The 25,740-nt window shown below is 45.5% G+C and overlaps 2 protein-coding genes and 1 pseudogene across 3 annotated transcripts in view; all 3 read left to right on the forward strand.

The window, feature by feature from the left end:
- The first annotated feature begins 835 nt into the window (after positions 1–835).
- LOC126028343 (40S ribosomal protein S23-like) lies at positions 836–11,511 on the forward strand (annotated as a pseudogene).
- A 757-nt stretch (positions 11,512–12,268) lies between these two features.
- ECSCR (endothelial cell surface expressed chemotaxis and apoptosis regulator) lies at positions 12,269–15,380 on the forward strand. Its single transcript, XM_049787356.1, has 5 exons — positions 12,269–12,305; positions 12,416–12,529; positions 13,232–13,330; positions 13,512–13,548; positions 15,185–15,380. Exons 1-5 carry the CDS (start codon positions 12,269–12,271, stop codon positions 15,342–15,344), a joined length of 447 nt encoding a protein of 148 aa, XP_049643313.1. The 3' UTR covers positions 15,345–15,380.
- A 10,209-nt stretch (positions 15,381–25,589) lies between these two features.
- Positions 25,590–25,740, forward strand: part of DNAJC18 (DnaJ heat shock protein family (Hsp40) member C18) — a 37,429-nt gene continuing 37,278 nt past the window's right edge. For both annotated transcript variants that reach the window (XM_049786025.1, XM_049786024.1), the window contains exon 1: positions 25,590–25,708. In XM_049786025.1, coding sequence (XP_049641982.1) covers positions 25,669–25,708 — 40 coding nt within the window. In that variant the 5' untranslated portion in view covers positions 25,590–25,668. The remainder of the gene's footprint in view (positions 25,709–25,740) is intronic.

Below are 25,740 nucleotides of genomic sequence, written 5' to 3' on the forward strand. Positions count from 1 at the left end.
TCCGTCAGGTGTTGGCTGCATGCAAGGCAAACACCTTACCGCTGTTCTATCACTTTGGACCCACTTTTTTTTTTTTACAATATCACTATTATTGATCAAAGTAATGGTCCTGGGTTGGAGACATAGTACAGAGGTAAAACGCTTGCCTTGCCTGCTTCAGACCCCTACTATAATCCCCAGCACCACATCTGGTCCCCCAGCACTGTCAGGGATTACTCCTAAGCACCACCAGGAATAGGCACTGAGTCTCACTGATGCTGATTGTCCCCCACAAAACATGAAGTCCTGATCTAAGAACCCTGGGTTTTGCGTGGTAGTGCCTGACATTAAGAGCAGAGCATAGGGAGCACTTGAGAGAGAAAGGCCAGAGAGAGAGGGGCATTTGGAAGTGGTTCTTCGGGCTTCCTGTGAGAGGAGCAATTATTTGTGAGGCCTCCCTGGACGCTGCCGGCAGTCCCGTGTTCTCACTGGAAGCAGAGGAGGGAGAGGACTGTGGTGGAGAATGATGTGACCAGAGAGGGGGTGGAATAGTGGGGCTCAAAGATAACAGATTGGAGGGCAGGGCTTGCCGTGGGGTCAGGAACCTCTAGGGTGGTGTGTGCGGGGACCCTCTGGCCCGCTTTGCTTTGCACGTGGGCGGCCAGGACACAGTGTTTCACCCTCACATCCTCATGGAGCTGCAGGCCCGAGCAGGGCCCCTGGAGCTAGTCCCAATCTGTTTCCTTCTATTCTTTGACAGGAAACTCCCAGAGCGCCGGCCCCCACCGGCAGCACTCCCTCTCTCTCTCCACTATGGACAGAGCCCAGCTGCCTGCCCGTCTCCCACCCGGCTGACATGGGGACCGGCAGTGCCACGCGGCTGTCCAGGGCGCTCCTGGGCTTCCTCCTCCTCCTCCAAGGTAAGAGGTATTGCTCGCTTTCACTGGGCACCTGTCCCGGACCTGGACAGACCACTTGAGCCCAATATCCAGGCTGCGTCCAGAAATCCCAGGATCTCTCTGTGAAAGGGGTCCCAAGAATTGGGAGATGGCCATTACTAACCAGGGGACGGTTCAAGCCTTTGGGGAGAGTGGGGTCCCTCCAGGAACTGGGACCCTGAGGAGTGGAGAGTGATGGCCTCCAGGGGGACTGGGTGGAGCTGCTCCTGCCAAGCTGTGCGGAGGAAGCTCTGGTCCGGACATAGGGTGAGTTTTGGGCAATTGTGCTGACCATATTCTAACGCAAAATTGTCCACCCCCTGAGTTGGTGGGTATTTTGGGGATGGGGGTGCAATGGTGACCACACCCAGCGGTGTGAGGCAGGCACCTTAACCCCTACATCTCTCCCAGACCTCGCTATCTTTTTCTTCCTCCCTAGGAGGAGCAACAGAACAATGTTGGGAATTTCTCACACCGACTAACATTCAGCTCTGCTCACAGAAGGAAGGGCTCAAGTTAGATACAAAGATCTAACTGGTGGAAAGAAAGGACATGGCACCCTCAGCCAGGGGACCAGCGAAACAGCTCCCCTTGAGTCAGAGCTTTTCCCCCATTGATGAGTGTGAGGCGCTCCTGGGGCCTCCCATTAAGGAGCAGTTGCTGGGAACCATGAGAAATCCAGGAGATTCTGAGTCACAGGGCAGCAACTTCCCCTTGGGCATCTCATCCCCACCCCCATCTCACCATGAGTCCCATGTGAGATATTCTGTAGCCTGTGCTTAGAGCAGCAGCAGAGGGTCCAAGTGTGCTCAGATAGAGAGGCTGGGGGGTTCTTTCTGTAGTGGGGAGGCCATTAACAGGACAGCTGATTCCTGCTGACCCTATTCTAAAAGCCATGGATTCGAGTTTAGCTCTGATCCCCAGTCTGGGGATCCCCAGTCTGGAGCTGGGGTCTACATTGTAGAAGCCATGGAAGTGGGTGAGATAGCTTTACAGGTGGCTCCTTCCTCAGCCTCTGCTTCTTCCAGCTCCCCCATTTGCTGGCCTGTCGACAGGCCAGGCAGGTGCAGGACTGAGGTGCCCTCACCCCTCTCACCCTGACTTTTTGAACCTTCCCTCACAATAACTCAGAGCACTTGTAGTATCCCTCCTCTGATGACTGAGGAATTCTTTCAAGGCCTTCAAGCCCACAAAGGGTTTTGATGGAGGCTACAGAGACAGGGCACACATGAGACAGGGAAGAGTCGAGATTATGGACACAAACGTATTTAGTCTTGGGGCTGGAGTGATAGCACAGCAGTAGGGCATTTGCCTTGCACAATGCTGACCCAGATTTGATCCCCAACATCCCATATGGTCCCCCAAGCCTGCCAAGAGTGAATTCTGATCGCAGAGCCAGGAGTAATCCCTGAGAGCTGCTGGGTGTGGCCCCCCAAAAACAAAACAAAACAAAAAGTGTCTAGTCTTGGGGTCAGAGCACTAGTATAGTAGGTAGGGAACTTGCCTTGTAAGCACTGACCCAGGTTCAATTCTTGGTACCTTATATGGTCCCCAGAGCATCACCAGGAGTGATTCCTGAGTACAGAGCCAGAAGTAACCCCTGAGCACTGCAACGTGTGGACTCCCAACCCCCTTTTAAAAGTCTAGTCTTTAAAGGACATGAATTGTGGTCAGGCACTGTATTAAGTTTTTTCTACACCGTTTCTTTGGGGGGGGGACAAAGGGGGTAAATTTGGGCCATACCTGGTGACACGCAGAACTTACTCATGACTCTGTGTTCAGAGACCTCTCATGGTAGTGTTGGGGATCAAACCAAGGTCTGTCATGTTCAAGGGAAACACCTCAGTACTATCTCTCAGGCAGTTTCTTATCCTCACAAACATTACTGTAATTGTAAGAAATACTTGCACTTAATTTGATTAAGTCATTAAAATTTTGTTTTACTAAAACACAAATATTCCTCAAAAATTAGAAATTAGGGGCCAGGGCGATGACACAAGCTCCTTACATGCACTAGCCTGGGACAAACTGCGGTTCCATCCCCGCCGCATCCCATATCGTCCCCCAAGCCAGGAGCGATTTCTGAAGTGCATAGCCAGGAGTAACCCCTGAGCATCACCAGTGTGCCCCCCCCAAAAAAATGCCCTAGAAATTGAGTTTCCATATGATCCATAAATATCACTCCTAGCGATATATCCTAGGAACCCCAAACCACAATACAGAAAAGCCCTCTACACTCCTATGTTCATTGCAGCACTATTTACAATAGCCAGAATCTGGAAACAACCCAAGTGCCTGAGAACAGATGAGTGGATTAGGAAACTAAAGTACTTCTACACAACTGAATTCTATGTAGCTGTTAGGAAAAATGAAGTCATGAAATTTGCTTATACAGGGATGGATATGGAGAGTATTGTGCTGAGTGAAATGAGTCAGAGGAAAGGGATAGACATAATAATCTCATTCAATTGTATGATATAAGCAAAGATAGCATGGTAATAATAGAGACAAAGAGAACGAGGGCCATGAGAACCAGTCCAGTATAGGAAGCTTGCTACAAACAGTGGAGTAGTGCAGTTAGAGTAAAGAAGGACCACTATAACAATGATAGTTGGAACTGATCATGCTGGACAAGAAATGGGTGATGAAAGGGGTTAAAGTGATATGCATGGTACTGCTTCATTAACAATAAGGCAAATTACAGTGTTTAAAAGGAAAGAAAAGGGAGAGAGAGAAAGTGTGTGTGAGAGAGAGACAGAGAGTAAGAAAGAGAGAGGGGGGAGAGTAAAATGTCTGCCCCAAAGGTAGACTGGAGGAAGAGAGGAAACTGAGAGGGAAACAGGGGACATTGGTGGGTGGGAAATGTTCGTAGGTGAAAGCTGGTGTACATTGTAAGACTAAAACTTAATCATGAACAACTCTGTAACCATAGTATTTGAATAAAAGGAAAAATATTGTTTTACTGTTATGGGGGGGTCACACCCAGTGGTTAGAGATCAAGCCCAGGCCTCTAATATGCTAGGTGTGTATCACTTGAACTACATATCCAAACCCCAATGATATTTTGCTTTATTTGGGTAGGGGCACACCTGGTATACTCAGGGAATCAAATCTGGGTCAACTGTGTACAAGGCAAGCATCTTACCTGCTGTATTATATGCCCCTTATTTACTTCTTTATTTTGGAACACACTCCTTGCTTAAGGGCTACACTTGGCTCTGTGCTCAGGGGTTACTCCTGAAAGTGCTGGGAGCATGAGATGCTGGGAATCAAAACCAAGCATCTTTTGGGGCCGGAGCAGTGGCGCAAGCAGTAGGGCATCTGCCTTGCCTGCAGTAGCCTAGATTGAATTGCAGTTCGATTCCCCGGCATCCCATATGATCAGTCCCCCAAGTCAGGAGCGATTTCTTAGCACATAGCTAGGAGTAACCTTTGGGTGTGGCCCAAAAAACAAAACTCAAAACTCAAAATAAATAAATAAATAAATAAATAAATAAATAAACCAAGCATCTTATGTGTAAGTAAGCAAATGTCTTACTCATTGTGCTATATCTTCTGTCCCTAATAAGGAAAGTTATGTCTTAGACTGTTTCCTTAGTATGCTGGATCAATAACTGATCACCTTTTCTGACCATGTCTCAGACTAAAACGGTTCTTCTGGGGCTGGAGAGATAGTACAATAGATAAGGTGCTTGCCTCATATGCAGCTGACCTGGATTCACTCCCCAGCACTACATAGGATTCCCCAAGACCAGGAATGATCTTTGAGTGCAGAGCCAGGAGTAAGCGCTGAGCATCTCTGGGCATGTCCCCAAACAAAAAACAAAGTGTTTTCCAGAATTTTTCCAGCTGGCAAGAGTGCTCAAGCCAGCGGTGCCTGTAAATTATCTATCTACCTCTGTATCCTCCAGTCCACTGTCAGAAATGGTGACCTAGAGCAACCCAGTCACAGCCTGGGATGTGACTCAGCAGTAGAAAACTTGTCTTACATGTGTAATGCCCTGGGTTCGATTCCCAGAATCACCAAAAAAAAAAAAAAAAAAAAAAATGGGGAGGGGAAATCCTGTCAGAGCTTATACAAACTAGGCTTGGAAACAATTCCACACTATCCAAGTGATAGCCCCATGGAGGAATGCCTGAGCTAAGGAAAATAAACAAACAGAGGCTGCCCCAGGCTGGATGGCACCAAGCCCTGTGAGTCCTCTATGCTTCCCTGATGATGAGGTGCCGGGAGCAAGAGGAGAGAGCCAGAGGTGGCCGCTTCAGCCCTCTGAGCAGGAACGGGAGCCCAGCTGGGCGGCTCCACTTCCCTGCCTTGTTTTCCTTTCACATTGTTCACAGGTTTCAAGAATGATTTCATTCTGGAAAATGAGCAAACACAACCTGACCTTTCAGGTCCCACACAGGCAATGGGATGCATACATGGGCCCACAGACACGCAGGCACCACCCCTGGCCAGAATTACATGTGCAGAACAAGTGGGTGGGGCTTCGAGCTGGGCCTCCTCATCACAGAGGCTTCTCTGGGTTTGATCACAGTCACCATTTCTGAAGTAGCCTGTGCCTGTGAGAATGAATTTTGGTTTGCTTATTCTAGAGCTTCTCTATGCCTATGTTTACTTCATGTGCCTTCTGGTCCAGGGAGATAGGTCAAAGGTCAGAATGCTGCTAGCGTGTGGAGGACCAGGGTTCCAGCCCCAGCACCACTTGGTTCCAAGAACATACCTTCCTTCAGCAGACGGAGGGCAGAAATAGTCCAGATGTCACCCCTACCTCCAAACACTCTTGTATTGCCACATCTTTTTGTATCTTCCCACTGGGCACAGCCAGGATGAAAGTATTTGCAATGGTAAATGGAGGACCCCAGCCAGAGAAACAGCTCAGCAGCTGAGACCATGCTTTGAATGTGGGAGGCCCAGGTTAAATTCCCAGCACGGCAGGGTCCCTAGAGCACCACAAGGAGTGAAATCTTGAGCATGGAGCTGTTAGTATTCCCTCAATACTACTAAATGAGCTACCTACATCCTTCTAAAGAGAAATGAAAATGGATGGCCCATTGGCAGTAAGTACAGGGAGCACATTTAGTATAGGAATATAAAGACCCTGAACCCTGGACCAGATACTGGACCCTGATCTAGATGTAGCAGCTCACTGCCTTCTAGCCTTGACCTATCATTTATGTCACATATAACTGTCCGTGTGGAGGGGGCTAACAGATAGTATAGGAATTAAGGTATTTGCCTTGCATGGGATGGAATCCAGTTAGATCTTCTAGAGTAATTTCTAAGCACAGAGTCAGGAGTAAACTCTGAGCACCAACCAGGTGTGGCCCCAAATTCAAGCCAAGTGAAATAAAACAAAACCATCAGTTCTTGTGGGACAGTGGCGCACAAGGTGATGATGGTGCTACTGAGTCAAAGTCTCTACAGAGGCCAGTACAGTGAGCTGGAGCCAAAGGCTTCTGCTCACTGCCAAGTGTGTGTGTCTTCTAGCCCAAAGGCCTGGGTTCCAAGCTGTTGCCAGGCAAGAGACTTACCAACCTCCATGCGTTTTGCTATGTCTTGCAGGCCTCAGCTCCCAGCCCACCACAAAGCAGCCATCCAGCCCTGAGAGTAAGTTTCATGTTGGCTTGGGATTTCATTTTTTTTTTTTTTTTGTAACCACACTGGTGGTCCAGCCTCTGGCATTTCATTTTGGAAGAATAAGAGGTAATTTGGGCCTGTATTGACCTGACTTCCTATTAGAACATGGGGTCCAGAGCTCATTCATCTCCTGGGCATTTTGTCCAGTTTGGCTCCATCTAATTGAAAGAGGAAAGGGGAGAATGATCGGGGTGGAGAGAGGCACTGGGGGGAAAGAGGAGGCTGAGACTGGAGAGATAGTACAGCAGATAAGGCTTACATGCAGCCAACCCAGTTCTATCTCACTCTACCATGAGTGATCCCTGAGCACAGAACAAAACTGGGTGTAGCCCCAAAGCCAAAAAGGCATGTGAAGCTGAACAAAGGAGGCAGCAGGCCCTTAGCCCAAACTGGTCTGTTTCAGGAGGCTTCGGCAGTTTCAATCTGACCACAGAGCAAACTGCTGCTAACCCAGGTGAGTATGGGCACAACCCCCCTTCCAGAAGCCTGCAAGTCTGACCCTTCAGACCTGCTGGGAGGGAGCTCAGGAAAGTCTGATGGGGGAAGAAGCATGGCATCACCTCCCTTGCCTCATTTCCTGCATCTCACTGCCTCTGCCTTGCAGGAGGCAATTCCTCAGAGCCTGACAACTCAAGGCCCCTACGCAGCACCAGGACCCCGGGTACACAGAGGACATCTGCTGACATCTGCTGGGCTTCATGGGGGGGGGTGGTGTTTGACACAGATCTTGCTCCAAGGAAGGGTATAAATGCTTGCCCATCTGAGGTAGAGGGACCCTCGAGTGGGCAAGCACAGAGCAGAGTGAGATGTTAGGGCTCCACAGCACAACAGCTATTTCAGACGGTTCCAGGGATGCCAAGTTTAAGTGCGTGTCCTCTGAAGTGAGGACACTGAAGCCAGCATCAGAGATGCTCTGTGGGTAGAGGGGCTGAGTGAGAATGGGGAGTGGAGAGACATAGGCCAGGGGGCAAGGGAGACAGAGAATGGTGCCTACAGGACTGGATGGCAGTGGGAAATGGGGAAAAAAACAGGGCTAGGACCAAATCTGGCTGAACAAACCTTGCCTGCTTCCTCATCCACAGCAGCATCCACAGCAGCTTCAGATAGCCCACAACTTCCCACAGCAACCAGCAAAGCCCAGATGCCCTCGACTAGCACCTTCGGCGGCCCCACCTCAACCCTGCCGGGCCAAACTCAGTCCCAGACACAGAAGTACACACCGGAACTTGGTGAGTCTCTAGGTTTAGGGATGAAAAACACTGTGGACTAGGGACCAGAGAGATAGCATGGAGGTAGGGTGTTTGCCTTGCATGCAGAAGGATGGTGGTTCATATCCTGGCATCCCATGAGGTCCCCAGAGAGGGAGGGAGGGAGGAGGGAAGGAAGGAAGGAAGGAAGGAAGGAAGGAAGGAAGGAAGGAAGGAAGGAAGGAAGGAAGGAAGGAAGGAAGGAAGGAAGGAAAGGGAAGAAAGGAAGGAAGGAAGGAAGGAAAGGAAGGAAGGAAGGAAGAAAAGGAAAGGAAGGAAGGAAGGAAGGAAGGAAGGAAGGAAGGAAGGAAGGAAGGAAGGAAGGAAGGAAGGATGCAGAAGGATGGTGGTTCATATCCCGGCATCCCATGAGGTCCCCAGAGAGGGAGGAGGGAGGTAGGGAGGGAGGGAGGGAGGAAGGGAGGAAGGAGGAAGGAAGGAAGGAAGGAAGGAAGGAGGAAGGAAGGAAGGAGGAAGGGAGGGAGGGAGGGAGGGAGGGAGGGAGGGAGGGAGGGAGGGAGAGAGAGAGAGAGAGAGAGAAGGAGAAGGAGAAAGAAAGAAAGAGAAAGAAAGAAAGAAAGAAAGAAGAAAGAAAAGAGAAGAAAGAAAGAAAGAAAGAAAGAAAGAAAGAAAGAAGAAGAGAAAGAAGAGAAAGGAAAAGAAAGAAAGAAAGAAAGAAAGAAAGAAAGACAGAAAGAAAGAAAGAAAGGGGGCCGGGCGGTGGCGCTAAAGGTAAGGTGCCTGCCCTGCCTGCGCTAACCTTGGATGGACCGCGGTTCGATCCCCCGGTGTCCCATATGGTCCCCCAAGCCAGGAGCAACTTCTGAGCGCATAGCCAGGAGTAACCCCTGAGCGTTACCGGGTGTGGCCCAAAAACAAAAACAAGAAAGAAAGAGAGAGAGAGGAAAGAAAGAAAGAAAGAAAGAAAGAAAGAAAGAAAGAAAGAAAGAAAGAAAGAAAGAAAGAAAGAAAGAAAGAAAAGAAAAGAAAGAAAGAAAGAAAGAAAGAAGAAAGAAAAGAAAGAAAGAAAGAAATAAATAGAAAAGAAAGAATAAGAAAGAAATAAAGAAAGAAAAAAGAAGACAGAAAAAAAGAAAGAAAGAAAGGAAGAAAGAAAGAAAGAAGAATGAAAGAAAGAAAGAAAGAAGAAAGAAAGAGAAAGAAAGAATGAATCCAGGCCAGCAGCACCTGATTTGGGAGAACACATGGGAGGTTTGCAGAATTGGTGGTCCCATAGCAGGCTGGGCATGACCCCAGAACATAGGCCCCACAGACCCTGTGCAGTAACCTTGAGTCTACACCTCCAGGCTAAGTATCACTCAGAGCGGCCACTGGGCCTCCAATTATTGCCTCCTCCCTATTAAAAAGAAGTGGGGGATTTCCTCCATATTTTGCTGTGTCTATGCAAACAATGCCAACTGCCACACACACACACCTTTATATTATATATTTTTTATCTCTTGTTTTTTGTTTTTGTTTTTGGGCCACACCTGGCAGTGCTCAGGGGTCACTCCTGGCTATCTGCTCAGAAATAGCTCCTGGCAGGCACGGGGGACCATATGGGACACCAGGATTTGAACCAACCACCTTAGGTCCTGGATCGGCTGCTTGCAAGGCAAATGCCACTGTGCTATTTCTCCGGGCCCTATTTTTTATCTCTTATCTTAAAAAAAAAAAAAAAAGAGCTTGCTATACCTTCTGCTATTGTATTAATGACTTTATTGGAGATACAATAATTTTCATAAATACACTTACTACTGAACTTTTTCTTCTTTTTTCTTCTCTTCCATTTTATTTTTTCTTAGCTTTTAGTTTCTATTTTAGTTTTTCTTTTTTTTTTTTTCTTTTTTGTTTTGTTTTGTTTTGTTTTTGGGCCACACCCAGTGTTGCTCAGGGGTTCCTCCTGGCTGTCTGCTCAGAAATAGCTCCTGGCAGGCACGGGGGACCATATGGGACACCGGGATTCGAACCAACCATCTTTGGTCCTGGATCGGCTGCTTGCAAGGCAAATGCCGCTGTGCTATCTCTCCGGGCCCTATTTTAGTTTTTCTTTCTATTTTCTTTATATATATATTTGGGGGGGGGTTTGGGCCACACCCGTTTGATGCTCAGGGGTTACTCCTGGCTAAGCGCTCAGAAATTACCCCTGGCTTGAGGGGACCATATGGGACGCCGGGGAGATTGAACCGCAGTCCTGCCTTGGCTAGGTCTTGCAAGGCAGACACCTTACCTCTAGTGCCACCTCGCCGGTCCCTTTTCTTTATTTTATTTATTTATTTATTTATTTATTTATTTAATTATTTATTTATTTAGTGTTTTTTTTGGGTCACACCCAGCAGTGCTCAGGGGTTATTCCTGGCTCCAGGCTCAGAAATTGCTCCTGGCAGGCACGGGGGACCATATGGGACGCCGGGATTCGAACCTATGACCTCCTGCATGAAAGGCAAACGCCTTACCTCCATGCTCTCTCTGACCCCGTCTTTATATTTTTTAAAATAACTTTGCTTTCCCTCATCTTGAAACAAATGTATTATGATCAGTTATGTCAACTATGTGATACATTTTCTTTAAATAAAAAATGATTAAAAATATACAATAAAAAGAAGTGGGGGAAGGCAGACCAAGAGTACAATGGGTAGGGCACATGTTTTACATACAGCTGACCTGGGTTTGATTCCTAGCACCTCATATGGTCCCCTCCAACCCATTAGGAGTGATTCCTGAAAACAGAGCCAGGAATAATCTCTGAGCACAACCTGATGTGCCCCTGCCAAAATGCATAAATAAATAAATAAACACATAAACAAACAAACAAATAAAAGGCTAAGGTTCTTGCCTAGCCTGCATTTCCTACACTTTTGAATCCTGCCACTGCATATGGTCCCCAGCACCTCTAAACATGACCCTGAGAACTTCCAGTTATGACCCCAAAACCAAAAAATAAAGTAAAATAAAAAGGAAAGGGTTAAATTATACAGACTTAAGTATGAGCCTGGCTTGCAGCAAACCTGATTTTTTTTTTTTTTTTTTTTGGTTTTTGGGTCACACCCGGCGGTGCTCAGGGATTACTCCTGGCTGTCTGCTCAGAAATAGCTCCTGGCAGGCACGGGGGACTATATGGGACACCGGGATTCGAACCAACCACCTTTGGTCCTGGATCGGCTGCTTGCAAGGCAAACACCGCTGTGCTATCTCTCCGGGCCCGCAGACCTGATTTTTATCCTAACCCTACAAGGTCCTTTAAAATCCTTAAGTGTAGCTTTTCGCTTGGACTCGTGCTGCTGGCTGGATTGGTAAGTGTCTAGGTCTTTGTATGGCTCGGAAGCTTTGCAGCCACCGGCAGATCAGAAACGGCACGACAAGCAGTACAAAAAAGGGCATTTGGGCACAGCCCCGAAGGCCAATCCTTTTGGAGGCACTTCCCATGCAAAGGGAAGTGTGCTGGAGAAAGTTGGAATTGAGGCCGAACAGCCAAATTCTGCTATTAAGAAATATGTCCGCGTACAGCTGATCAAGAACGGCAAGATTTTACCCAATGATGACTGCTTGAATTTCATTGAGGAAAACGATATAGTTCTGGTTGCTGGATTTGGTCGCAAAGGGCATGCTGTTGGTGGCATTCCTGGAGTCTGCCAGGAATGTCAAAGTAGCCAGTGTCTCTCTTCTGGCCTTATACAAAGACAAGAAGGAAAGACCAAGATCATAAGTAGTGATGATGAAAGTACAGTAGTAAAAAATTTTCATATACCTAGTGGGGGGAAATCCTTAAGTGTAGCTTGAGCACCAGCCCTTGGAAGTCTCCAACACTGCAGGGCCTGAGCAGCACCTTATCTCAAGCCTTGCATTGAATCACTGATTGGTTAACTAAGAATCAGAGGATGGGGCCCTAGGCTTCTGAAGCACCACTTGAGTATCCCCCCACCTCACCAAAAAAAAAAAAAAAAAAAAAAAAAAGGAAAACGACCAGGATAGAATAAAGGTGCTCCAGAAGAGGAGTTAAAGGCAAACACAAAATAATGATGAAGCAAGAGGTCAGAAGTGAGGGAAGGGTATGTGCCCCTCCCGCAGGCAGCCTGCCCCCACACTTGAAAGGGGAGCTGGGAGAAGTCTGGCCTTCAGGGTCCCATGAACAGAGGGGCATGATGTCCTTTCACTGCTCAAATCCCTGTCCTTTCTCTCCCACCCTGGGCTCTGGGATTTTGCACACTCTTGAGTTTATTTTGGGACTATGGCACTTCTAAAAAGAGCCAGAAATGAGAGTCTGTGAGCCAGCGGACAGCCTGTTAGATAAGCTCAGGAGCAAAGAACTGCTGCTACTTTCCTCCTGCTTTGGTCCCTGGCAAAGCACAGAAGGTGCTGCTCTGCCCAGGCTGTCTCCCTTTCTGCAACACAAATTTCTTTTTCAGCTCCCCCACTGCTGTTGGGCAGAGCACAATAAGGGAAGTATCCTGATCCCCATGACCATGGTTCTGGCTTCCTCCCTTGGAGTCTGGATTGAGAGTCAGGAATGCAGTCAATCTCTGTCAGGGCCCTTTCCTGTCTGGGAAAGCAGATAGCTCCACCCAAGGCCCCCAAAGCCTTCCCTGATATGTCCATCCATTCCATTTCAGACACCTCTCAAGGGCCTACTCCCAAATCAGTCACCACAGACCTGCGGACAAACACTGATATGCTCATCCTGGCCAGCCCTACTTCAGAGACAGTGCTCACCGTGGCTGCATTTGGTGAGAGAGAGGAGCGGTGTAAGGGAGGGTGCCCCACCTGAGGGCAACTTGGACTTTGGGTCTGGAAGTACTAACTTAAATCCAAGTAGTTGGTTCCAGGCTCATGAAAGTGATCCTGTTAAGAACCATCCTCAGGGTCTGGAACTGTGGTACAACAGGTTGGGCATTTGTCTTATACACACCTGGGTTTTATCCCCAGCATCCCATATGGTACCCTAAGCTCTGCCAGGTGTGACAGACACATCCCATAAAAAAGAACCAGTAGAGGTCAGAGAGATAGCATGGAGGTAGGGTGTTTTCCTTGCATGCAGAAGGACGGTGGTTTGAATCCTGGCATACCATATGGTCCCCCGAGCCTGCCAGGAGCGATTTCTGAGCATAGAGCCAGGAGTAACCTCTAAGCGCTACTGGGTATGACCCCCCCCAAAAAAAAAAAAGAAAAAGAAAAAAAGAAAAAAACCAGCATACTTCTATTAAACTCATCTTGAATCTCTGGTTTCTATTTGCTTATGGGCTAGATGGGATGATTCTTAGTACTTTATAGACTAAGAGCTCATTGGGTTGATAAAAAAAAGTGGGGGGACTTCACTTTGTTATAAGAGCCTTATCTACACAGTTGGATGATATTTGGTTCCAATTGCCCCCTCCCTATGCCTGTCCCCTCTTTTGCCTCCCCTTCATGCCATCCTTCTCCTGCTCCAGGTGTTATCAGCTTCATTGTAATTCTGGTGGTGGTGGTGATTGTCCTGGTCAGTGTGGTCAGTCTGAGATTCAAGTGTCAGAAGAACAAGGAGCCTGAAGGTAGATAGATGCCTACTACTCAGTGCTCCCCTACTGCTGCCCATTTTCTGGGTGGACCCAGAGTTAATTCCTACTGAGGGAAGAGAAGGCACGCCAGCACCACTAGATGATGTGGAGAAGCCGGTGGGTGAGTTTCTGAGTTACAGTGTGTGACTTCCTTCTTCACCATTGGATTTTACAGATGCCCAGAAACCAGGGAGTTCAGGGCTGTCTGAAAGGTAAGACCATCAGAGGTGTGAAGGAGGAATCTTCTCTCTAATCTCCCATATACACGATCTTCCTTACACACATACAAACACACACACACACACACACACACACACATACACACACACACACACAATCCTGACAGCCTCTACAGAGGACAGTGGTAGGAAGGAATGAGCACATAAACAGGTGACCAAAAATGGTGTCGAATCTTTTTTTTGTTTTTGTTTTTATTTTTTAATGGTGTTGAATCTTAATCCCACCTTTATAAACCTTCAGGAAAAGTAGAGGGTTCCAATTCTAATAAACCTTTTAAATAAAACATTCCAGGGCTAGAGCAATAGTTCAATGGGTAGGGCCTTTATCTTGCACAGCCCAACTCATTTCTATCCCCAGTATTGCATATGATCCCATTCCCCATCACCCAATCCCTGCCGAGCATGACCAGAAGTGATTCCTGAGTGCAGAGCCTGGAGTAATCCCTGAGCACTGCCTCATGTGGCAAAAACAAAAAACAAAAAAGAAAACAAAAAATAAATATTCCCTCTAAATTCATCGAATACTGATCTTGTGCCAAGCACTGTAGTAGACATTCTGTTGTTTTATCTCATATCCTTACAGTATAGTTCTTCAGAGCAGATATCAATATATTTTATTATAATTAAATATATTAATTAATATTAAAATAATATTTAACATTTTAGATTTTACAGAGGTAATATCCTGCTCAAGCTCATCCAAGTAAGGCCAGAGAGACAGCTCAGGTTTTAGACCAGGTACTACGTACCTGGTATTCTCCTGGTACCACTACCTAGCCCAGAATGGGTCCTGAACAGATGTGACTCTCCCAAAAACAGAAATAAAAACAAAATTTTTTTTTGTTTTTGTTTTTGGGCCACACCCAGCGGTGCTCAGGGGTTACTCCTGGCTTTATGCTCAGAAATAGCTCCTGGCAGGCACGGGGGGACCATATGGGACACCGGGATTCGAACCAACCACCTCTGGTCCTGAATCGGCTGCTTGCAAGGCAAACGCCGCTGTGCTATCTCTCCGGGCTCACAAAAATAAAATTTAAAAAAAATCATCCATGTAGTAATGAGAAAATCTAAAATTTAATTGCAAGTCTTCTGGTTTTACTTTTTTCTTTTTCTTTTTTTTTTTTTGCCATACCCAGCAGTGCTCAGGAATGACTCCTGGCTCTGGCTTAGGAATTACTCCTGGTAGGCTCTGAAGACCATATGGGATGCTCGGGATTGAATCCGGGTTGGTTGTGTGCAAGGCAAATCTTTTTTTTTTTTTTTTTTTTTTTAGTTTTTGGGCCACTCCTGGCGGCACTCAAGGGTTACTCCTGGCTCTACACTAAGAAATCGCTCCTGGCAGACTCAGGGGACCATATGGGTTGCCAGGGATCGAACCCAGGTCCATCCGGGGACAGCAGCGTGCAAGGCAAATACCCTACCACTATGCTATCACTGGTCCCATGACCCGCAAGTCTTTTGGAATTGAAAGCACATTCTCAATTCACCCTTGCCTACCATTAAAACACAAAATACGTCTACTTTAATAGCCTTACCCCAGTTTCTTAACCCCCACTTCCACTATCTTGCTTGCTCTCCTCTCTCTCTCTTCCCTTCTTGTCCCTTGTAGCTCCACAACTAATGCAGAGAAAGACAGCATCACCCTCCTCTCCATGAAGAATATCAACACGAACAACAGCAAAGGAGGCCTCTCCACAGAGAAGGTGAAGTTCCCCGGCTTCCTCCTTCCCTCTCTTTCCTCCTGCTACCCTCAGGCCCAGCTACCTTAGACAGAAAGGAGATCCTCTCAAAGATCCAGGCTCTTCTTCCTCTCTTCCCTACCTCTCCACTCCCAAGAAGTTCTCTTCCTAACTATGGATTGGTTCCACAGGTTCTTTAAGTGCTATCTGGAGTCCTTTGGGTCCTCAGACAATGCCTCTGTCCTGTGACTGAAAGAAGAAATACAGTGAAATTGCCAGAGACACTGATCCACAGTTAAATTATCTTTTGGATTTTACAAGGTTTCCCAGTTCTGAAGGATTCTAGAATTCCTCCTGATTTGAGAGCAAACTATCAAGATGAGAGACTCTTTTCTATTATGGAGAATCATTCAAGCAAGAGCAAGGAAAATGGCAAAGTGGATTTGTCATACTTGGGAGAAATTTGGATTTCTCCTTTGCATTAAAATGAGTTTCTGAATTGCCGTTTAATTTCTTCAAGGTCTCTGTTCCAATGTACATTTCCCACAATAGTTTTTTTTTTGGGGGGGGGGCCCACACCCATTTGACGCTCAGGGGTTACTCCTGGCTATGTGCTCAGAAATCGCTCCTGGCTCGGGGGACCATATGGGACGCTGGGTCCATCCTATGCTAGCGCTTCCAAGGCAGACACCTTAACTCTAGCGCCACATTCCCGGCCCCCCACAATAGTTTTTAATAATGTTTTGGGGTGTCTTTTCCCTAGCAAGACATGCAACTTTCTTTTTTCCTTTTTTCTATTTTTCTTTCTTTATTTCTTTCTTTTTGCTTTCCTTCCTTTCTTTTTCTTCCTTTTTCTTTCTCTTCTTTCTTTTCTTCCTTCCTTTTATTTTTTCTTTCTTCTTTCTCTACTTTTTTCTTTCTCCCTTCCTCCTTCCTTCTTCCTTCCTTCCTTCCTTTCTTTCTTTCTTCCTTCCTTCCTTTCTTTCTTTCTTTCTTTCTTTCTTTCTTTCTTTCTTTCTTTCTTTCTTTCTTTCTTTCTTTCTTTCTTTCTTTCTTTCTTTCTCTCTTCTTTCTTTTTCTTTCTTCTTTCTTTCTCTCTTTCTTTATTTCTTCTTTCTCTCTTTCTTTCTTTTTTTCTTTCTTTTTTTCCTTTCTTTCTTCTTTCTTCTTTCCTTTTCTTTTTCTTTCTTCTTTCTTTTTTCTTTCTTTCTTTCTTTCTTTTCTTTTCTTTCTTTCTTTCTTTCTTTCCTTTCTCTTTCTTTCTTCTTTCCTTCTTTCTTTCTTTCTTTCTTTCTTTCTTTCCTTTTTCTTTCTTCTTTCTTTCTTCTTTCCTTTCTTTCTTTCTTTTCTTTCTTTCTTTCTTTCTTTCTTTCCTTTCTTTCTTCTTCTTCCTTTCTTCTTTCTTTTTCTTTCTTTCTTTTCTTTTTCTTTCTTCTTTTTCTTCCTTCCTTCCTTCTTCCTTCCTTCCTTTCCTTCCTTCCTTCCTTCCTTCCTTCTTCCTTCCTTCCTTCCCCTTCCTTCCTTCCTTCCTTCCTTCCTCTTCCTTCTTCTTCCTTCCTTCCTTCTTCCTTCCTTCCTTCCTTCCTTCCTCCTTCCTTCCTTCTTCCTTCCTTCCCTTCCTTCCTTCCTTCCTTCCTTCTTCCTTCCTTCCTTCCTTCCTTCCTTCCTTCCTTCCTTCCTTCCTTCCTTCCTTCCTTCCTTCCTTCTTCCTCTGCTACACCTAGTGCTCTTACTCCTTACTTTGCCTCTGTACTCAGAAATCACTCCTGTGTTGCTCATGGGATTATATGGGATACTAGAGATTGAACTCAGGTCTACTACATGTAAGGCAAAGGCCCTACTCACTGTACTATTGCTTCAGACCTGAGTGCAAGTTTCTGGCCTTGTAGATTTCTCTTTGAGAATTCTGTGAGGTGGAAAAGAACTTTTTGTCAGGTTGCATCAGTTCACCTGGTTGACTCTCTACCCTAACAGTGGGGCCAATGAGAACTCAGTGACCAAGTTCCTGCCTTGCAAATGTGAGGCTACAAGCTGACTCCATAGTACCACCCAACACTCACTGAGCACAATTCTAGTGGCACTGCCTTTTGGGCTTTCCCACATCACAACAAAGTGTGTAATCAGCAACATTGTACGAGCAAGTATTGTGGGAACCAAAACAACATATGCAAGCACTGCAACTAAACAGTGGTCCTATGCACATACAATGATGTGACCCCTTGGTGGGCACTCCAGCTGAAGTGTGTGTGAACACTATATCTAAGGAGTGATATTTCCAGGGAACATGTGTGCAAGGAATACAATCAGTTGTGCAAGGAACAAAAGCAGGTGGTGAGAGTTGCTACCTCCAATAACTGCACCAGCAACAGCACTAAAAAGGAGGGGACAAGGAGTTTGTGCATAGTGTCTTCTTGTTACCAACAAGGAAGTTTGAATTCTGGAGAGTAAATTCATAACAACACAATTTTGAGCAGGAGGCCTCAAAGTTTGAGTTGAATAACAAGAGAGCAAGCACCTTTTGTCCCCTACTAGATTCTAACTAGGACAACTGCTGGGAAAATTAGTTTTATTTTGCTTTGTTTTTGTTTTGTTTTGAAGCCACACCTGGCTTGCTCATTATCTGAGTTTTGGGATCACCTGGTTCTGTGTTCAGGGATCACACCTGGTGGGGCTCAAGGAGATATATGTGGTGCTGAAGATTGAACTTGTGTAAGTCAAGCACTTGAGCCACAGTACTTGCTGGGAAGGTTTTAGGAGGACTGTGCATGTTATTTTATCACTAAAACTCCACCTGTTTGGGACCGGAGAGATAGCATGGAGGTAGATCACTTGCCTTGCATGCAGAAGGATAGTGGCTCGAATCCCGGCATCCCATATGGTCCCACAAGCCTGCCAGGAGCGATTTCTGAGTCCAGAGCCAGGGGTAACCCCTGAGCACTGCTGAGTGTGACCTAAAAACCAACCAACCAAACAAACAAACAAAAAACTCCACCTGTTTGACCCTATATTGCTATTTGTACTCAAGAAATAAAATAAATGATCACAAACTATACAATTTCTTTCAAAGAGGAGGAGAACTTTAGGGTGTTATCTGATTATAAGAAAAAAAAAAAAAAAAAAAAAAATTGGGCCGGGCGGTGGCGCTGGAGGTAAGGTGCCTGCCTTGCCTGCGCTAGCCTAGGACGGACCGCGGTTCGATCCCCCGGCGTCCCATATGGTCCCCCAAGAAGCCAGGAGCAACTTCTGAGCGCATAGCCAGGAGTAACCCCTGAGCGTCACAGGGTGTGGCCCAAAAACCAAAAAAAAAAAAAAAAAAAAAGAAAAAAAATTACTCCTGGCTCATTGTTCAGGGATCAATCCTGTCAGTGCTTGGGAGACCATGTCATGCTGGGTGTTGAACCTGAGCCTCCCACATGCAAAACACGTGTTTTAGCCCACAGAAGTATCTCTTTAGCACAGTAATCTGTTTCTTAGTAATAGGCATCTCTATCATAACATTGGAATGAAAATGGAGAGAATAATGAAGAAATCATCTGAGTATATTTGTATGAAGTACTCAAGTTAATCTTTTTTGAGAAATGGATCTCTCAGTGGTTCTCAGGAACCATGAAGTATTAGAACTCAAACCAAATCTACTACATGCAAAGTATGCATTCAAACCTGTTGAACCATTTCCTCAGCACCCCCTCTAGGGTGCTATATTTTATTTATTTGTTTTTGGTTTTTCAGGCCACACCCATTTGATGCTCAGGGGTTACTCCTGGCTAAGCGCTCAGAAATTGCCCCTGGCTTGGGGGGACCATATGGGACGCCGGGGGATCAAACCGAGGTCCTTCCTTGGCTAGCGCTTGCAAGGCAGACACCTTACCTCTAGCACCACCTCGCCGGCCCCTAGGGTGCTATATTTCAATGCATAATCATAGCAGATTTTATGCAAATTCTTTTGCAAAATAAAATGCAATGCAACCATTATGTGAAGCTTTTCTTTTTAAACTATACTGATACTACTTTAAAATTATTTATACTAATCTGTCTTGGCTCAAGATGTGGATACATGAAATATTCATGAATAGATCTTAAAACTTAATAGCCCAAGTCAACACTTAGAGCTTGAAGCCCATGGAATAGTTTTTATATTAATCCATAATCAGAAAGAAAACCTTTGCTCGTTAATGTTTCACTGGCTGATGAATGTTTTATCTAGCCTGGGAGGATGTTAGTCTTGCCTTATCACATGACTTACTCAAGGCAGCTTCACTTCCCCACCCACTCCCTTTCTGCCTACAACACTTATTGTTTTGAGTGACAAAACCAAAACTGAAGCACTGCAAACCAACCACACAAGGAAGCATTTAGATATATAACTACAACTTGCATGTGCTGAGAGTTCTAGATCCGTGATTCTAAGTGCATAAAAAGACAAATGCCCATCCATGTGCCACTGGTCCATACCTAGATATTCTGTTTACCTTTTAAGAGGCATGACAAATAGAATTGTGCCATGTGACTATTATGTAATGAAAGATTATCAATCAATTTTTTGGACAGGGAAGAATAGTGCAACAACTGCATAGCAAAATCAAGGCATCTGCTACTGTTTAGAACACAGGCAGAGGGACATGCAGACCTCACAGGCAACTTGAGAGATAAAATGAAGTAAGAAACATTGAGACAAATTTGCTTATATGTGGATAGATATGGAGGTTATTCTTCTGAGTGAAATGAGTCAGAGTAAAAGTGATAGACATAGAATAATCTCACTCATTTGTGGGATATTAAAAATAAAAGATAGTATGGTAATAATATCCAGAGACAATATATTGAGATGAGGATGAGGAGGACCAGTCCATGGTAGAAAGCTGGCCAATAAGAGTGGTGAATTCAATTAGGATAGTGAACAGTCCACTGTGACGATGATAGTTAGAACTGATCATTCTGGGCCCAGAGAGATAGCACAGCGGCATTTGCCTTGCAAGCAGCCGATCCAGGACCAAAGGTGGTTGGTTCGAATCCCGGTGTCCCATATGGTCCCCCGTGCCTGCCAGGAGCTATTTCTGAGCAGACAGCCAGGAGTAACCCCTGAGCACCACTGGGTGTGGCCCAAAAACCAAACAAAAAAAAAAAAAAAAAGAACTGATCATTCTGGACAAGAACTGGGTGATAAAAGTGGATAAAATAAAATGTATTTTGCCCCTTCATTAGCAATAGTGCAAACCACAATTTAAACACACACACACACACACACACACACACGAACAGAGAGAGAGAGAGAGAGACAGAGACAGAGAGACAGAGAGAGAGAAATTAGAGGCAGAAAATGTGCACTGGTGAAGAGTAGTGGACATTCAATGACTGAAACTCAATCATGAATAATTTTGTAACAATAGTGCTAAAATAAAGTTATTTTATAAAAAAGAAAAAATACTGTAGTATTGGGGCCAGAGTAATAGCACAGCGGTAGGGCATTTGCCTTGCACGCGGCTGACCCAGGACAGATCTGGGTTCAAATCCCGGCATCCCATATGGTCCCCTGAGCCTGCCAGGAGCGATTTCTCAGTGCAGAGCCAGGAGTAAACCCTGAGCACCACTGGGTGTGACCCAAAAACCAAAACAAACAAACCCAAAAAACTGTAGTATTAACAACCTTGTAACCATAGTATTTAATTAAAAATCAATAAATTAGGGCCGGAGCAAAAGCACAGTGGTAGGGCATTTGTCTTGCATGCAGACGACCCACGATGGACTCTGGTACAGTCCTCGACATCTCATATGGTCCCCCAAGCCTGCCAAGAGCAATTTCTGAGCACAGAGTCAGAAGTAACCCCTGAGCACTGCCACATGTGACCGAAAAACAAAGCAAAACAAAAAAAGGAACAAGTAAATTTTAATTAATTATTAAAAATGTGAAGACATTGGGAATCATTAATTGGTAATTATAGCAGACAATGTGGGGTACACACATCCCAATCCAACTTCAGGATCAAAGCATTTGTCCCCACAGTTGTTGGGAGTATTTTCTGCTTAGGGCTTAGAGGTGGTTGGATACTGGTTAATGGGATGGGAAGAGGATGAAGACCTGGACTTCTTGTGTCCATTTTCTCTTTCTGAATATCACTTCTCTACTATTATTATTTCCAGAAGCACTCAGCAATATTATTCTTCATGCAGATTTGAGCCTATTGGCTGGAGCACCTAGCCTATAACAGCTATTAGTATTTTGAAAAATAATTCATATAAATGGGTATATCTCAGTGATAAAGTATATACTTGTATCTAAGATGTCCCAGGTGTGATTCTAGTCACCCTTAGTAAAAAAAAAATAAATAAATAAATTTAATTTTTTTCTTTCCTTTTGTGTGGTACCAGTTATCAAACCCAAGGCCTCACACATATAAGGCAAATACTATACTGCTGAATGGCATTCCTGGCCCTTAGTTAGATTTCATATAGACCAGTGGTCTCCAACCTCTAGTCCACAGATGTGAGTCTAAAGGGATAGAAAGGTTAAAAACTACTCGTTTGGGGCCCGGAGAGATAGCACAGCGGCATTTGCCTTGCAAGCAGCCGATCCAGGATCAAAGGTGGTTGGTTCGAATCCCGGTGTCCCATATGGTCCCCCGTGCCTGCCAGGAGCTATTTCTGAGCAGACAGACAGGAGTAACCCCTGAGCACCGCCGGGTGTGGCCCAAAAACCAAAAAAAAAAAAAAATACTCGTTTGACCCTTAGGTTCTTACTCCTAGTCCTTGAACTGATGCACAAGTCAGGTATCACCTTCAGAAGTAAACGACGGAAAAATATTGATTTAAATCATACAGCAAAATACACAGGACTTACTAGCCAACTAGTAACAGAAAGTAATAGAACACTTGGAGTGACCTAAGAATATCCAGAAGTCCTGGATTCTTTTGAATTATTATTGTTCTTCCAATTGCCATGAGCACCCAGTTCCGCTGCTTATCATACCAGACTAATCAGGTCAAGGACCTGGGCTTCATTCTCGGTAACTCAGTTGACATTTCCCTTATAAGCCACAAATTTCCCCCGTCTGGACAATGTCCTGCAAATATGAGCTGTTAGACATAAGGTATTTATTTATATGTAGGGGGAGGGAGGAAACTTGTATTATAAGATTGAAATGCTTTTTTCCCAAACTGACATTACAGTACCACATTAACCTGGCTGATTTCTCTGTTACTAAATTCCTTCCTTTGAGAAGGAGTGGAGAAAGAATTCACCTAATGCTGATTTCTGCTCTCCTGACAATCTATGTTAGATTGGGACTCTGCTGGGTCCTTCTATTTATCCAAATACAAGACCCACTTCGAGAGGAAATCTGAGTGCAGCCTCTGTGGTTCTTGCAGCTTCCCTGTGACTGTATCTCTTCCTTGATGTCTAGACAACAGGATGGTGTCCATTTACAAGACAACTTCCTCCCTATTCTAACTCTGGATTGCATGTTCCCACAGGAGGAACAGGTGGAACGAATGGGAAGGTTGCTGCATTGAGTTCTCTACCCTCTTCCCCTATTCGATAGGAGGGAATCTAACAATCCAGCACAGACTCTGCTGGACAGGGACTCGTTTACTTAGCATCTTTCTTCCTGGGCTGGATGGGGCAGCATCTCCAACATACAGGACATACAGAAAAGCATTCTAGCACCAGCAAAAATTCACTTCAATGCAAGAAGGGTTTCTAAAAGTAGCAAATGCTGATAGAAATCTGAGACTGGGGGTTGAAGTGATAATACAGCAGATAGGGCATTTGCATTTGCCTTTCGCTCAACTAACCTGTGTTCAATTCCTGGCACCCCAAATAGTCTTCTGAGCATGCCAGGAGTGATCTTTGAATGAAGAGCCAGGAGAAAACATTGAGTACTGCCATCAGGTGTGTTTCAGAAACAGAACAACAACAACAACAACAAAAGGTTTTACACTAGGAACAGAGTGATATAGTACAGTAGGAAAGGTGCTTGCCTTGCATGTGGCTGACCACGGTTAGATCCGCGGCATCCCATATGGATCCCTGAGCACCATTAGGAGTGCAGAGCCGAGCCAGGAGTAACTCCTGAGCATCAGTGAATGTGGTCCAAAACAAAACAAAAAAAGGTCTGAGACTGTCTCCAGATTGTGTGTGTGTGTGTGTGTGTGTGTGTATTTTGTTTAAGGGCCACACATAGGGTAGAGCTCAGGGTTAACTCCTGGCTCTGCATTCAAGGAACACTTCTAGAGTTTGGGGGAGCCATATGGGGTGCCAGGGATCTAATGGAGGTTAGCAGCATGTTAGGCAAGTGCCAACCTCCTGTTCTAGTACTCCAGTTCCTCTAGGTAATATATTTTAAACAGACTATCACCACTTAATTATATTTGAATCGGCTAAAAACACTGTAGGTTCTATTCACCAGTTTCACTCCTGGGTTTTTAGATGTCCTTCCTGACCTCTTCCTGCTGTTTGTTGCTCTTGGTACCCCCATCTTGAACCCTTTCAGACCACAGTCTTCTCTTTTTTTTTTTTTTTTGGTTTTTGGGTCACACCCGGCGGTGCCCAGGGGTTACTCCTGGCTGTCTGCTCAGAAATAACTCCTGGCAGGCACGGGGGACCATATGGGACACCGGGATTCGAACCAACCACCTTTGATCCTGGATCGGCTGCTTGCAAGGCAAACGCCGCTCAGACCACAGTCTTCTCTTTTATAGAAACAGAGATTGTATTTGACAGTGAGAATAATTTTAGGGTAAGAGGTGGTAAAGGGATACAGGATCAAACCCAAGGCCTTATACATGATGAATATGTACTTTTGCCACTGCGTTATTCCCCTTACAGTGGGAATAATTTTTGTTGAGTGGCTGGTGTAAATAAAAACTAACACACACACACACACACACACACACAAACTAACACAAAAGTGTTCTGAATGTTGAGGTAGGGAATTCAGTGTATCTTGATAATGCAGCTATCACAAAAATTCACACAGAGGTGTTAATTTAACTGAAAGGTAGATTTGCATGGCAATATCTGAGGTTATCAAGCTGGACCTTTTTGTTTGTTTGTTTAGTTTTGTGGACTCATCTGAAAGTATTCATTTAGTTTACTCCTGGGTCTTTGCTCAAGGATTAATCCTGGCAGGGCTCAGAGAATCCTATGTAGGAAGTGCTGGGGATGAAGTCTGAAATGGCTGCATTCAAGGCAGGCACGTGTCCTCTCTGTTGTACGCTCTCTCTGAGCTACCATTAGTTTTTCTTATCTAGCAGTAAATGAGTTATTTAGAAGAGGACTAAAATTTATTTAGCCTTATAGAACCTGAATTATACTACTGCATAGGTCAATAATTTCTATTATCTCCTTCTCAATCCAATTACCCCCACAGGATTCTGGCATCCCCACTGTTAGCTAGATATCTCTAACTTCATGCTACTGAAGATACCTTGAGACCTTAGCTCCTGGACTCCAAAGTACACTCCACCCTTCCCTCCCTTGTTCATCTTTTGGAATAGAATAATCTTAAGTCTCCAAAACACCAGAGTTCCTTCTTATATTTGACTATTGGTAGCAATACTAGAGCTCAAGTGAATTCTTCACCAAGTCTCTGAGCCTACTGATGCTACTAGTACAGCCTAGGGCTGATTGCAGGGTAGGTTGGCATTGCACCCAATAAGGTTTTGGCCCTTTTAGTTGTTAAATAGGGTTGTTCTGTGACCCCAGGGTAGAAGTCAGCAGTCCCCTATGCCATCTCTCAATCTAGATTCTAGTATACACTGGGCACAGAACAGATATTAGGGTATATTTTTAAAAGCGATCCCATGAGGAGAAAAACAGCTCATAGATTCCTTTCTTTTTCTTCTTCTTTTTTTTTTTTTTTTTTGGAGGGGGGGTGGTGGTGGTGAAGGTGTGGGGCAAGGAGGTAGTCTTCTGACACCTGACAGTGTCACCTGACAGTCCTCAGGGCTACTCGTGGCTCTGCATTCAGGAATCACTCTGAATCTGTAGGGGCTACCGGAGATCAAACTCAGGTCACCGGGTGCAAGACAAGTGTATTTAACCGCTGTACTATCTCGCTGGCTCCCCATATGGGTACCAATGAACCCCCTGGGTCCTCCTAGTCTGAAGTAGAGCTGAAGCCACTACTCCTATTCCAAAGATGGGAGAAAATGCGCAATCGTGGTTGCCAACGTTTCCGAAGCAACACATTCCACGGCTCGCTCTTTCCAGGGCCACCTAGTTTGTCCCCGAAGCTTCTCCGGCAGCCTTTCGCGCTGAGGCTGCCGGGAGTTGTAGTCCGGGAGTTGCAGTTGGTGCGCAGCGCTGCTTCGGTAGGGACTACAATGACCAGCATACCCCGCGTTTCTTGCCCCCCTTCCCCTTTGGGTCTCGGGCGCGGGGGAGGCTCCGCCGACCTGCTGCTGGCCGGGAACCGCTATGGCTGCGACCCTGGGCAGCGGGGAACGCTGGACAGAAGGTACCGAGTCCTGATCGGAGGGCGGGACAGGC

The sequence above is a fragment of the Suncus etruscus genome, chromosome 14 (assembly GCF_024139225.1).
Source record: "Suncus etruscus isolate mSunEtr1 chromosome 14, mSunEtr1.pri.cur, whole genome shotgun sequence".
NCBI lineage: Eukaryota > Metazoa > Chordata > Mammalia > Eulipotyphla > Soricidae > Suncus > Suncus etruscus.